Source organism: Astatotilapia calliptera, chromosome 3 (assembly GCF_964374335.1).
Source record: "Astatotilapia calliptera chromosome 3, fAstCal68.1, whole genome shotgun sequence".
Taxonomy (NCBI): Eukaryota; Metazoa; Chordata; class Actinopteri; order Cichliformes; family Cichlidae; genus Astatotilapia; species Astatotilapia calliptera.
Genome location: NC_137424.1, coordinates 63855906 through 63869041, shown reverse-complemented (window position 1 = coordinate 63869041; position 13136 = coordinate 63855906). Strand labels below are relative to the sequence as shown.

At 40.9% G+C, this 13136-nt stretch overlaps 1 protein-coding gene across 3 annotated transcripts; it reads right to left on the bottom strand.

Annotated features, from left to right (window-relative positions):
- Positions 1-7171: 7171 nt before the first annotated feature.
- On the bottom strand, positions 7172-10437 carry LOC113014481 (ladderlectin-like). Of its 3 annotated transcripts, none has more exons than XM_080293722.1 (8): positions 10299-10437; positions 10144-10221; positions 9966-10015; positions 8564-8681; positions 8297-8412; positions 8073-8207; positions 7872-7983; positions 7172-7508 (listed from the first exon to the last, which is right to left on the bottom strand). In XM_080293722.1, the coding sequence occupies exons 2-8, from the start codon at positions 10202-10204 to the stop codon at positions 7426-7428; spliced, it is 675 nt and encodes a 224-aa protein (XP_080149848.1). In that variant the 5' UTR covers positions 10205-10221; positions 10299-10437; the 3' UTR covers positions 7172-7425. The 3 variants fall into 3 exon arrangements, with proteins under 3 accessions (XP_080149848.1, XP_080149853.1, XP_080149854.1); XM_080293727.1 differs by having other exon boundaries at positions 9966-10004; positions 10299-10360; XM_080293728.1 differs by lacking the exon at positions 8564-8681 and having other exon boundaries at positions 9966-10004.
- Between the last annotated feature and the right edge of the window lie 2699 nt (positions 10438-13136).

Sequence of the window (13136 nt, the reverse complement as noted above, 5' to 3'; positions counted from 1 at the left end):
CTTCAGTGGTGTGGAACCATTATGGGTTCGCGGAGTCAGACGTGGATCAAGTAGACACAGTGTGTAAACTTTGCTACGGTGTAGTAGCTGCACCACAGAGCAACACTGCAAAGTTCACTAAACATAGATGTTTACATTTTTCATTTATTTCTTATATTGCAAACATTTGCACTGTTATCAGTATTTGCACACTATTTTATATTATTTTTTAAAGTCATTATTCAACACATTGTTATTGTTAAGCCTTTAAAGCCGGGCAGAGCAGCACGCTCTGTTTTGCGTAACTATTTTTAAATCCCTGTAGAACCTGAACCGTGTAAGCTAGCGCAATATTTTTTTTTTTGCATATGAAACCAGAGGAGTTGTACTTACATCTTATTCCATCAGCTTGTCCTCGGTCACGGTTTCCTTCCACATAAAGCTTTGCAAAAATCTGGAGGTCTGGAGGGGCCTGGGCCCCCTTTCCCTGGCGGGTTGCGGAGTATGGGGGTGCCTACTGGGGTCAGCGGGGGAGCTGGCCCCAGGGAGGGGTCACTTGCCCCTCCCTTCCTTCCCCCCCCCCATCTCCAGCTGCCTCCCTCTTCCCGCTCCACCACAACCACCCACACATGCAGGGCCTTGGAGTAGGGGTATGTCACCAGGGTGCAGAGGAGGCTACCCCCCCTGTCCCCTTCTGGTTGCCTCTGCCTCAATTTTATCACACAACTTGGACATTCACATTACTCACACTCTCATTACACATACATATAGGATCTTGGGGGTGGGCACGATACACGGAATCCAAGTTACCATCAGGGTGTACACCTCACCCCTGGCGTCGTTGCCCACCTCTCAATTTTAAATACACGTAGACATTGAGGGCTAGCAGGAGGGACTATGCGCTTACCTGCTGCTCTCTGGCAGGTAGCTCCATGCCCTCCTAGGTTTTAAATGCACCTTAGACTTTTCTCAGTTCATGGGCAGTTATTTTGCGCCTTGGTTTTTCCACACGCTTCTTGCGACCCTGTTGACTATTTTGAATGAAACGCTTGATTGTTCGATGATCACGCTTCAGAAGCTTTGCAATTTTGAGACTGCTGCATCCCTCTGCAAGATATCTCACTATTTTTGACTTTTCTGAGCCTGTCAAGTCCTTCTTTTGACCCATTTTGCCAAAGGAAAGGATGTTGCCTAATAATTATGCACACCTGATATAGCGTGTTGATGTCATTAGACCACACCCCTTCTCATTACAGAGATGCACATCACCTAATATGCTTAATTGGTAGTAGGCTTTCGAGCCTATACAGCTTGGAGTAAGACAACATGCATGGAGAGGATGATGTGGACAAAATACTCATTTGCCTAATAATTCTGCACTCCCTGTATATATACCAACAAGACAGTGTACATCACTGTCACAACAGCGTTTGTTGTAGTTCAAAGGCTTTATGATTTTTCCTATAATACCTGGTGGTGTAGTCGGACGATTTTTTTGTCAGTTCAGCATTATATATTATGTTTAACCCGAGTGACCACCCGGTCAGCTGGTGGGTAACAGGCATCTCCGAAAACGTTAGAGCACTTATGCAAATATGTGATGTCTTGATGAAGTTTATTAGATATTAGAAGTTTACACAGCACCATTCTCGCATGAAAATATCTTAAAAGTTTATTTTGTGACCCAGAAAGAGTAATATTTCAAACTCCGCCACTCTGTGTTCTTCCGCCACTGCCTCGTTTGAGTTTTGGACGAAATGGATTCTGGGATATTGCATTTCATCATTTCGAGCTGATTGGAAACCAAAACAGCCAATCAGATTTTTTTTTGCATCTAAGTCTGTGATTTGCTGGTTTTGTGGCACAAATATGACGGTGTAGAGAAAGAGTTGAGCGCGCACAGGCAGAAATGTTGAGAGCGCGAGCAACACATTGCGAGCAAGCACAAATTCAAAAACTGAGCGAAAGGGGCTGCTATTGTGCGTGTGTGTGGATAATAGCAAACACTGAAATACATTTTTTACACGCAGCAATGCATTTTGTTCACTCAAATTTAGCTTTTCTTTGCGCAAAATAAATTTCTCCTCAAAATGCAACACTTGCACCTGCAATTTTTTTTACATGCGCTCAATTTTTTTTACATGCGCTCAGAATAGTGGCACAAAAATAACGCCATAGTTGCTGCCCCTTTCTGGATGAGGCAGACAAATTAAAACATCAGATGTTGGCAGATACTTAATTTTCTATTTATTATGTTTCCACACATGCTGTATATTGCAATATTTAGTCATTTGCAATTACTAAAAGTATACATACTGCAATACTCACCAGCAGCAGTGGTCAGACCCAGCATTGCACAAAGTAGTGCAAACACAGTTAGCAACTTCACGGTGATGTCTAGTATCTGTGAAAAACAAAAGACCCAAAGTGACATGTAGTTCATTAAAGAAAGGGCAGAAGATAATCTGAGCTTGAAGCCCACCTTTTGCAGAATATCTTGTTTTATTTATTTTCAGCACAAACTAGCTTTAGCCTTCCAGTGAGAAGGTGCTGAACAGCTCCTAGATCAGTGATTATATACTGTTTTTGAAATTTCAAACTAAGGAAATGACATTGAAAAAAATTGACTGCCCTATGTCAGCCAGACATTCATTGCACATTTTTATTTCTCAACCAGCACCAAAATAACTGCCTCATTGTGACTAGGGATGGGAATTAATAAAATTTTCACGATTCCGATTCCATTTTCAATTCTATTTAACCATTCGATTCTTTATCGATTCTCCTATTAATTCTTGTTTTTAAAAAAGGAGAACACACAGGTCGATTAGCTTAGAACTTTGTTTTATATCTTCTCTTTGAACAAGATAAAAATTTAGGAGTAACCCAACAGTGAGATCTTAAGAGAGCCATAATTGTTAATATGTATTTTTTATTACAAGCAGTACTGGCATGTACCCTGAAAGTTACAGGCATATTGGTGCATTATCAGTACAGCCCGTTCTCACTCCCGAGGCGTACCATCTTGACGATTTGTCACGTCCCGCAGCATTCCTGAGGAACGTGAAAGGTGACCTTCCATGTTCTTATGCTACGCGCTGGGTTATGGGTGAAATCCAGTGGAATTACGGTCCCTGACCATAACCTTATCCTTAACCTTAACCAGCACTTTGATGACATTAAATAGTGTTTTTCAAAGCGATTTAAGTAAAATGAACGAACATGTGAAGATTGATCCCAAAGGGTTCTCATGTTTCCTAATTTTTCCAATCTCGTCATTCAGGGTGTTGGAAGCGTAATATGTTGGCGATTTGTCACCTAACATAAAATATTAAAATTTGGGAGTGAGAATGTGTTGATCAGTAACTTCACTCACAAGTAGCATTTTTGGTTAGCTTTCTGGTTGCCCCTAGTTCTAATGTTTTGCATTAGATTGTAAGTGTTCTAATCCTAGTTAACAGACCTGAATGTAGCAGTTGCATGACACACTGTTGATGGTAAATGGTAAATGGCCTGTATTTGTATAGCGCTTTTCTAGTCCCTAAGGACCCCAAAGCGCTTTACACAACCTGTCATCCACCCATTCACACACACATTCACACACTGGTGATGGCAAGCTACAGCCACAGCCGCCCTGGGGCGCACTGACAGAGGCGAGGCAGTTGATGACAATTGTGTGCTGTTATCTTTGTACCAGAATAAAGAGGGAATTCAGAATAAGAGCAAATCCAGTTTTGCAATGCCATCCATTCTTCATGGGTGTATAACATCACATTTACCATAAATTCTCAGAACAATAACAGCTGCACACATTTTAGAAGAGGCCCCCAAGAGAGGGGGTCAACGATCACACCAGAACATCCAGCCACACTCCCCAAACCAACAAGTACCCACATCCAAGGGAGTGATAACAGGGTCCATGCAGAGTAATAGGAAGTGTACCCCACCCTCTTGACCATGTAGCACAGGGGCCAAAGCTCAGTAAGGCCCCAGATACAGCCCTTTCACTCACTGACACATGATCACCCACTAATAACACATATGGACACATACTGTACTGTGTGCAGTTTTTTTAATTCATTCCAAACCCTTGATGGTTAAACTTGCTTTAGGGATATGAAATGACACCTCACAATTGGGGATGGAGTCAACTCAAACAGTGGGAAAAAGATACAAAGGGAGACATCAAGCTGAAAAAGAAGACAGCTTGACTGGCTTGTAGGACTTGACAGGCAGTTGATGAGTACCAGTAGGCCAAGCAAGTCACAGTACAAACACTTTGATAAGTGGTAAACGTTCACTTCTACATTCTCTCTAAAAATAATAATAATGGATTGGATTTATATAGCGCTTTTCAAGGCACCCAAAGGGCTTTACAATGCCACTATTCATTCACTCACACACTGGTGGAGGCAAGCTACGGTTGCAGCCACAGCTGCCCTGGGGCAGACTGACAGAAGCGAGGCTGCCACATCGTGCCATCGGCCCCTCAGTAGGCGGTAGGGTAAAGTGTCTTTCCCAAGGACACAACGACCAGGACAGAGCACCCAGGGATCAAACCGGAAACTCCCTGAGCCACGGTCGCCCCAATGACTGGTGAATTTTACATCTGACATGTGGTTTCAGCCTCAGTTATTTGGCACTTCATGCATTTCGCCATCACTGCTAATTTTCCGACCCTTTTGTCTTTGTACTTAAAAAAAGAAACCTACATTTACAAATCCATTTATCTTCTCATTCTGTGAGAAGCAGCATTGAAAGCTGAAAACCTTTGTAGACAAATGTTACTAAAACTTTTATGTCTAGTATTGTGGTAATCATTGTGTCATGCATTGGATGTTTTGTGTTGTGGTGCAGATGAGTATATAATTTTGACATCAACAGCCCCATCATATGGCCAAATACTTCAGTGCAAATATTTTTGGAAAGTCTGTGAACACACAAGAAAAACATCTAAAAGTTTAACCCAGCACAATTGTGATTTGGCACTTGATGAATAAAATTAAATTGAACTGTTGAACAGAGTTAAAGATTTACCCACAGGGTCTTAACATATCATTGTTACACATCTGGAAATTAAGTAAATATCTCCTTCCAGCTGACCCAAGATTCACATATGGGATAATGACTGGTGGTTACAGTCTGGATGGGCTTGTTGGCTTTTATTTTTATTTGGGATTAATAGAATCTTAAGTTTACTGATTGAATAATTACTTAGAAACCTTCAGATATATCAGTATAAAGGAATGTGCAGCAGCAGCAGTAGATATGATAACTGGTGCCTGATATCCATCATGGCCACCTCTTAGCTCAGGGCCTGCAAAACAAGCAGCTTCTCCCCACCAGTTTCAACAAGTTTTATAGATGCTCATATAAAACTCTGTGAACTGCCAGGGAGGTTACTCTTTTTTGGTAAGATGGACTGCAGCTAACTGTTTTACAACTTAAGGTTTTCTAAACAAAAGACATCAATGTACATGAGGTGTCTGTGAAGGCTCTTAGTCATCCAGGTCATCGTGCTGTTATCCTTTGTGTCTTCCCTGGTGAACTTGATGCTTTTATCCACAGCGTCAATGTGAGCAGTGAAGGACCCAGCAACACACTCAGACAAAAAAATGGTTCATCCCAAAGACAGAACTCCTCTACATTGGAGAGACCAAAAAGCCACTTCACAAGCACATGGTACAACATAGAAGAGTCAGCTCAATGGGACAAGACTCAGTGGTCCATCTGCATCTAAAGGACAAAGGTCACTCTTTTGAGGATCCCAATGTTCCCAATTTTGGACAGAGAAGACAGATGGTTTAAAAGAGGAGTGAAATAAGCCATCTATGTTCACTGTGAGCGACCATCTTTGAAAAGAGGTGGTGGTTTACGACACCAACTGTCTGCCATCTATAATCCAGTTTTGAGATCCCTCCCCAGACGCCTTAACGCCCACTCACATCCTGGGCCATCTGACCTCAGGAAATCACATGATAGGGTGGGGCTAAATTTCACAATGAGCTCATGTGATTAGGTAGAGGATCATGAGGGGGTCCATTGTCTCTCTCTGGGGAAACTCCCACAGGGCTCAAATCTGGAACTCGCCACCATTTGACCCTAGAACTGAAGAAGCTTCTCGGATGAGAGGTGAAACGTCTTCAAGCAAGTTAAAGAAGTCCAGACGCTTTTCACACTTCTTAGACAACAAGCTCACACCTAGCATAAAAAGCAGTGCATTACATCAGACCATGGCCACCTCATTTTATATTGTTGTGGTGGCACTTTCTTTTTTAGCTATTTGCTAGAAAAGAATCATATGGCATCATATTATTTCGAAATTGTTAGTTACTTGACCAAAAATACGTGTAATACTTTCTATATGGGCAAAAAAACAACAACTAAGGAAACATAACTAAATAATGTTACTGAACACCATGAATAATAAAGGCCTCTTGATGAAGGCCTAAATAAAATGCACCCCTTCATAAAATATTACATCTTGTCATGGAACTGGGTGTTAACCAGTGTTTTGTGTTTGAGTTCTTTTTCTTGATTATTGGTTATTCACAGTTTTGTGCTCTTTATTATTATTAGTTGTTGTTCTTCTGGCGTCTAGTTTCAGACACTGTCTTCCTTGTGTTCCATGTGTCACATTCTTTCAGTCTGTTTCTCTGTGTCAAGTCTGCATCTTTGTGACTTGTCTCTTGTTTCCTGTTTTATTTTGATAGTCCCAGTCCTACGTGCATTGAGTCTAGTTTTAATAACCCTTGTCTCATTAAGTCTAGATTCTTCCAGCTGTGCTTCCCTCCTGAGTCTCAAACCTCGTTTTCCCTCAGTGTATTTAAGCCCTGTGTTTCTCTCAGTCACTGTTGTGTTGTATCCTCTTCATGCTTTGTGTTTCTGTCGTGCTTGTGTTAGTTTCTGAGTGTTTGGTTTCTATTTTTCCAGTTTGTGGTTTTGTGTTTTGTTTTTTTGTGAGGTTTAATTTTATGAAAATTCTCCCACTAATAAACGCTGCCGCTTTAAGTTTAACCTTCTGTTTCAGAGTCCTGCATTTGGGTTCTCCATCCTGCCTGCCACACAGTACACCATGACACATCTATTCTTTTCAAATTCTTCCTTTACCATCACCTCATCATAAAAACAAAAGATGAAATTTTGGGAGTATTCCTATGAAAATGTGACAAAGACTCAGAGACCAGTTTGATTCAATGCTTAAAGGTTTAATAATGAAGATGATGTTCATTCAGGGAAGTAAAGTGAAAGCTTAAAGCATTCTTTCCATTACACACTCAGTTTGTTCTTATTAAAAGAGACAATCCATCTACAGGTTGCATCATTTTTCAACTCATTCCTTATGTAGCGTTGCGGTGAACTAAAAAGAAGTAAAGATGTAAGAAGAGAAACATTTTAAGCTGGATTTATGAGATTATTTGCTCTAAAGACCGGTGAACCAAGCCTTCATTCCAGAGATCGTCTGACTTTCCTGGCGCAGACAAATGGGTATCTGGCGTCACAGGGTATGTCATTCATACAGAGGTTTCCTGTAAGCACCAAAAATGAACATTAAGTGAAGCCATGCTCACATGGACGTCTATACTGACACAAATATTTAGTTTGCATAATAGCAGGAGCACCTGTCAATATTCATTTTTGACTCTACTTTCACAGCACTATGTAAATTTACTTTAAATTTAAAGACGTGAAATACAGCAATCTATTTTATTCATTATGGTAAAACACAAAGTTTGTCTCTGTTAAAAATAAAATTTAGAATTCATATTATTTTCCTGTAAGTCACTGCTATTTATCACACCAAATGATAAGCATTTTTTGAGAAAATGTGGATACTGTAACAGTTTTTGTTCCCCTCAAAATGAATTCATACACTTTCTTTTAAATTTTACCTGTCCAATTCATATGCAGGCAGTTCTCTCTGCCCCCGACATTGTTAGGCTCTCCGTGACACCAGTTTGCATATGTGAAACGGGTTCCATCGATCCAAAACCAATAACGCTCCTAGAAAACACAAAAAAAACAGAGAATAGTGTCAATAGGCAGGCATATCCTCTAGTCTCAGAACTAATGTCTAATATTGAGTAGTGTACCTCTTGAGCATCTGAGCCTCCAATCCATGTAGGGACATGATTACGAGCACCATTAAGTATGACCCTCTGAATCGCTTGGTACTCTCCGAGGTTGCGCACAGACGCCAGATTTGCATTCAGGGACTGACAGTGTCTCTATAGGACAAAAGGTCTAGTTTAAACCAAGTTTGATATGAAAAGTATTAAAGCAGAGAGAAATGCTAAATCGAAATCACTGTTCTTACCTGCGCCTGAGCCCAAGTCAGTTGATTGGGAAAGAAGTGATAGTATCGGTTTCCATATCTAGTCCAACCCCAGAGGCTCCTAAAACATGGAGATCTCTTCTCAACAAGATGCTCTCCTGAGGACAAGCAAAGACTACTTAGATACTCAAACATCAATTATCTTTGCTATTTACAAAAAAGTAATTGTGTCATGGTCCCTGTGCCTCCCCGGCCAGCCCAGTGTGGCCACAAGTGTTTGTTGTTTTTCTCTCACTCTGTCTCTCCTACCTGTCTGCCTGGGCGGAGCTCTGATTGGGCTCCTGCCCTTGGCCCACGCACCTGCAGCTGATCTCGAGCGGATTGCAGTTCTCTGGCTCTTAAGGCTGGGGCTCTGAGCTGTTCGTCGCTGGAATATTGAGTAACTCTCGTTAGTATTGCCTGGCTTCCTTGCGATTCTACTGTTCCCGTGTTTACCTGGATCAGCCCTTTTGTGACCCCTGGACCCCGTGAGTAGGAGAGTGAGCTGAGCTGCTTGTGTGGAGACTGTTTGGACGAGGAGCAGAGCGAGTGCGAAGAAGTGTGTCTCCCCAGCCAAGTGATCCCCGGGACCCTGGTGTTTCCCCCCCCTTCACGTGTATATAGTGCACCAGTGTGATTAATAAAGTGTCGTTGAACTGTGCTACCTCAGTCTGCGCCTGAGTCCGTTCCACTCCCGTGACAAATTGTCTTTCAAACCATGTGTAAATGTGTTTACACACACACGCACGCACGCACGCACGCACGCACGCACACACACACACACACAAAATACATATATATATATATATATATATATATATATATATATATATATATATATTGTACTCAGAGCTCTGAGTACAAGATCCATAGAGGCTGGGGTCTATCACACCAGGCAAGACCCCAGGTGCAGGCTGTGTAAAGATGCCCCAGAGACAATCCAGCACATAACAGCAGGGTGCAAGATGCTAGCAGGCAAGGCATACATGGAACGCCATAACCAAGTGGCCGGCATAGTGTACAGGAACATCTGTGCCGAGTATAACCTGGAAGTCCCGAGGTCAAAATGGGAGATGCCCCCAAGGGTGGTGGAGAATGACCGAGCTAAGATCCTGTGGGACTTCCAGATACAGACGGACAAAATGGTGGTGGGTAACCAACCGGACATAGTGGTGGTAGACAAACAGAAGAAGACGGCCGTAGTGATCGATGTAGCGGTTCCGAATGACAGCAATATCAGGAAGAAGGAACACGAGAAGCTGGAGAAATACCAAGGGCTCAGAGAAGAGCTCGAGAGGATGTGGAGGGTGAAGGTAACGGTGGTCCCCGTGGTAATCGGAGCACTAGGTGCGGTGACTCCCAAGCTAGGCGAGTGGCTCCAGCAGATCCCGGGAATAACATCGGAGATCTCTGTCCAGAAGAGCGCAGTCCTGGGAACAGCTAAGATACTGCGCAGGACCCTCAAGCTCCCAGGCCTCTGGTAGAGGACCCGAGCTTGAAGGATAAACCGCCCGCAGGGGCGTGCTGGGTGTTTTATATAAATTATAAATATTTTATTTTCTCACTGGTAAAACATAACATTTTAATACATACATTACATACAAGCATACAAGTGAGGACATAGATGTGCTCTTCAGCATGACAATAATCTGAGAGGAAAATTGTTACCAACCTGGGGGATTTGATTCAGACCCATCCTTACCCACTTCATCTGGAAGCACCCAAAAAAAGTTATAATTTTGATAAATTTTAGTGGTAAATTTCCATTTATAATATTGATATTATAAGTGTTGTTTGTATTATTGATTCCACACATATATACGTTATCTATATTATACTACAATACTCACTGGCAGCAGTGGTCAGAGCGATCATTGCACAAAGAAGTGCAGACACAGTCAGCAGCTTCATGGTGATAATTAGTATCTCTGTGAACAACAAAAGACCCAAAGTTATTAGCACTTCATTAAACAAAGCACAGAAGGAATCTGAGTTTTCAGCCAACCTTTTGTAGAATATCTTGTCTGTTCAGTCAGTAGCTTCAGCCTTCCAAGGTCGGAACAAGGTGCTGAACAGCTCTGAGATCACGGCTTATATTCTGTCTCTTTGTAGTTTCAAAACAGGGAACTAACATTGAAAAAAATGACACGTGTATTATGTGATTCATGCTGGCCAGACTTTTACTGCACTTCTTTCTTTCACAACCAAAACCAAAATTATTGCCAAATGCTGACTACTTCTTCCAGCTGCCCACTTAATTTTACTAGTCAACAACTAGTCAAACACTGGTCAACACTCCATAGTATAAATGGAGAACATTTTATATATTTAAGAAAGTATTTTCAGGAAAGAAAAAAAAACCCCATAAAACAAAGGAGAAGCTGAGTTTATGGACATTAAATAATCAGCGTTATTATGAAGATCTAAAATAATTTCTGACGTTTTGCTCTCACAGTAATCATGATGAGAATGTTTCTTCAGTAGACCAATTCTTGCCAGTTCTTTCCTTAGCATTTCTGGAAAAGACATGCAATAAGAAAAAGATAAAATGAGACCAGTGCCTCAGCTGATAAGAGATGTCTTGTATCTTTGACAGGCATTCACCAGAAAATTTTTATGGAGACAGATCTGTCACAGTACTGGGTCTGTGTGCTGCGTTTTTGATCAGTTATGTTCTTGGATTTGTTGATTTTCATGGTTTTGAGTCACTATATTGTTTTCTGCTTATGTCAAATTCAGAGATGGGCAGTGATGCGTTAAAAGTAATGCATTATTGTAATTTGATTACTTTTTTCAAGTAATCAGTAAAGTAACAGGACTACTTTTTCAAGTAACTTGACCAACACTGGTTATGTTCTTACTTTTCAGTCGTTAGCTTTCTGTAACTTTGCCCTCCCCCGTTCCACGTCTCACGTCTAGTTACTCTTCTCTCTGTGCTCCATGTCTGCTTGGTCTTCAACCCGTTTTCACTCCTACTCGTAATATAGCGACGATTTGTAACATCCCTAAAATTCTCATGCTAACGCAAAAGGTACCCTTCCATGTTTTTCTCAGTTCACTCCAATGTGAACCCGCTCGCAGCGATAAGAGACACTTCGAGCAGAGGCTCCAGCCATCCATTTACTCCAATAATAACCCCGTCATGGCAAAACATGACGCCGTGAAGCACAATCTAACTGGAGAACCGAGGACCCTCTCCCCCGACGTGTTTTTCTCCCTAATGTAAGGCTTTCTTTGTTTTGTTTTGTTTTTTAGCCATCAGAATTGTTGTCTGAAGGCCAAGAAAGATGCCAAGTGGATTTACTTTACCAAGTGGATCATCATGGCCTTGCCATATTGGTCCATTTGATTGACCTTTATTATAATTATGTATTTATTTTATTTTTGTTTTTGAAAGACTGGACAGACATGACTGGGGGTCAGGACAGGGAGAAAGAATGAGAGGGAGAGAAAGAAAAATATTCCCATATATCATTGTTGTTTATTGTATTGCTCTCATGTTCTTCTGCTTGTTTTCTTTTCTTTCTCAACAGGTGATCCAGGTGATTGATATATGTATATATTTTTTTGTCTGCTTATTTAGTTGTTTTTTTGCCCTTTATCCCCATCCCTCTTCTCCACTGTTTTTTCCCCCTCTTCCTTTCTCCTTTTTCTTTTCCTCATTCAAGTCTGTCCCGTATCTAGCAAGTGAAAATAAAAAAATAAATAAAATAAACAACAAAAGGTGAATCAAATAGACCATTACGGCAAGTCTGGGATGGTCAATTTGGTAAAAGCTCCAAAAGCTGATTCTGTTCATCTGGGCGTAGCGTTTTGGGGGAGAAACGTTTCGTCACTCTTTTATTAGTAGGTGGTCCAGGTCCAGTTTAGTTTTCGATTGCCAGTTCTTTCCTTAGCATTTCAGGAAAAGACATTAAATAAGAAATGAAAGATAAAATGAGACCAATGTCTCAGTTGAGAAGAAATGTCTTGCATTTTTGACAGGCATTCCTATCTGTGTCATATCCGAATTTCTTTGTAGAGAAAGATGTGAGGTTAGCACCACACTCAGCATAATTAATGGGCTGGGTCTGTGATTCCAGTAGAGAAAGAGCTGTGCAAAGTGTAAATAAAAATGATGTAAAGTAATAGCTAATTTTGAATTTGATTACATGAACTTATCTCAAGAAGTGGAAACATGGGACGACAAAGGAGTGGACAAGTAATCATTACTGAATGGAAAAAGCTCAAGGAACATTTTGCAACAATAGGTATGAAAAGGCATCTTAGCTATAAAGTTTCTCAGAAGCGGAGAGTTTCACCATTATCTAAAAAAAACTGCATCTAGGAACTGTGGAAACATTTCAGAATAATATATATTTATATAAAATTCTGAAGATGATGAATGTGTCATCAACTAGAGTACTCAATATTGTCAATAGATTCAGAGAATCTTGATAAATCTCTGTGGACAAGGGAGAAAATTAAAACTAGATTCCATGATCTTAAAGACCTCAGGTGGCACTGCATTAAAAACTTGGATGACTCTCTCATGGGAATAATTGCATGGCTCAAGAATACTTCCAGAAAGGATTCTGTGTAATGTTAATTTGCCATGCTAATGACAAATCTCTATCATTAATTGAAGGTTTACTATGCAAAGAAGAAGACATATGTAACCCAAAATGCTTTTTCTTTTTTTATTGGATGAAAAGAGGAGTTTGTTCTACTGAGGAATAACATGCCTCCATGTTTAACATACAGTGGTTTGCAAAAGTATTCGCCCCCCTTGAACTTTTCCACATTTTGTCACATTACAGCCACAAACATGAATCAATTTTATTGGAATTCCATGTGAAAGACC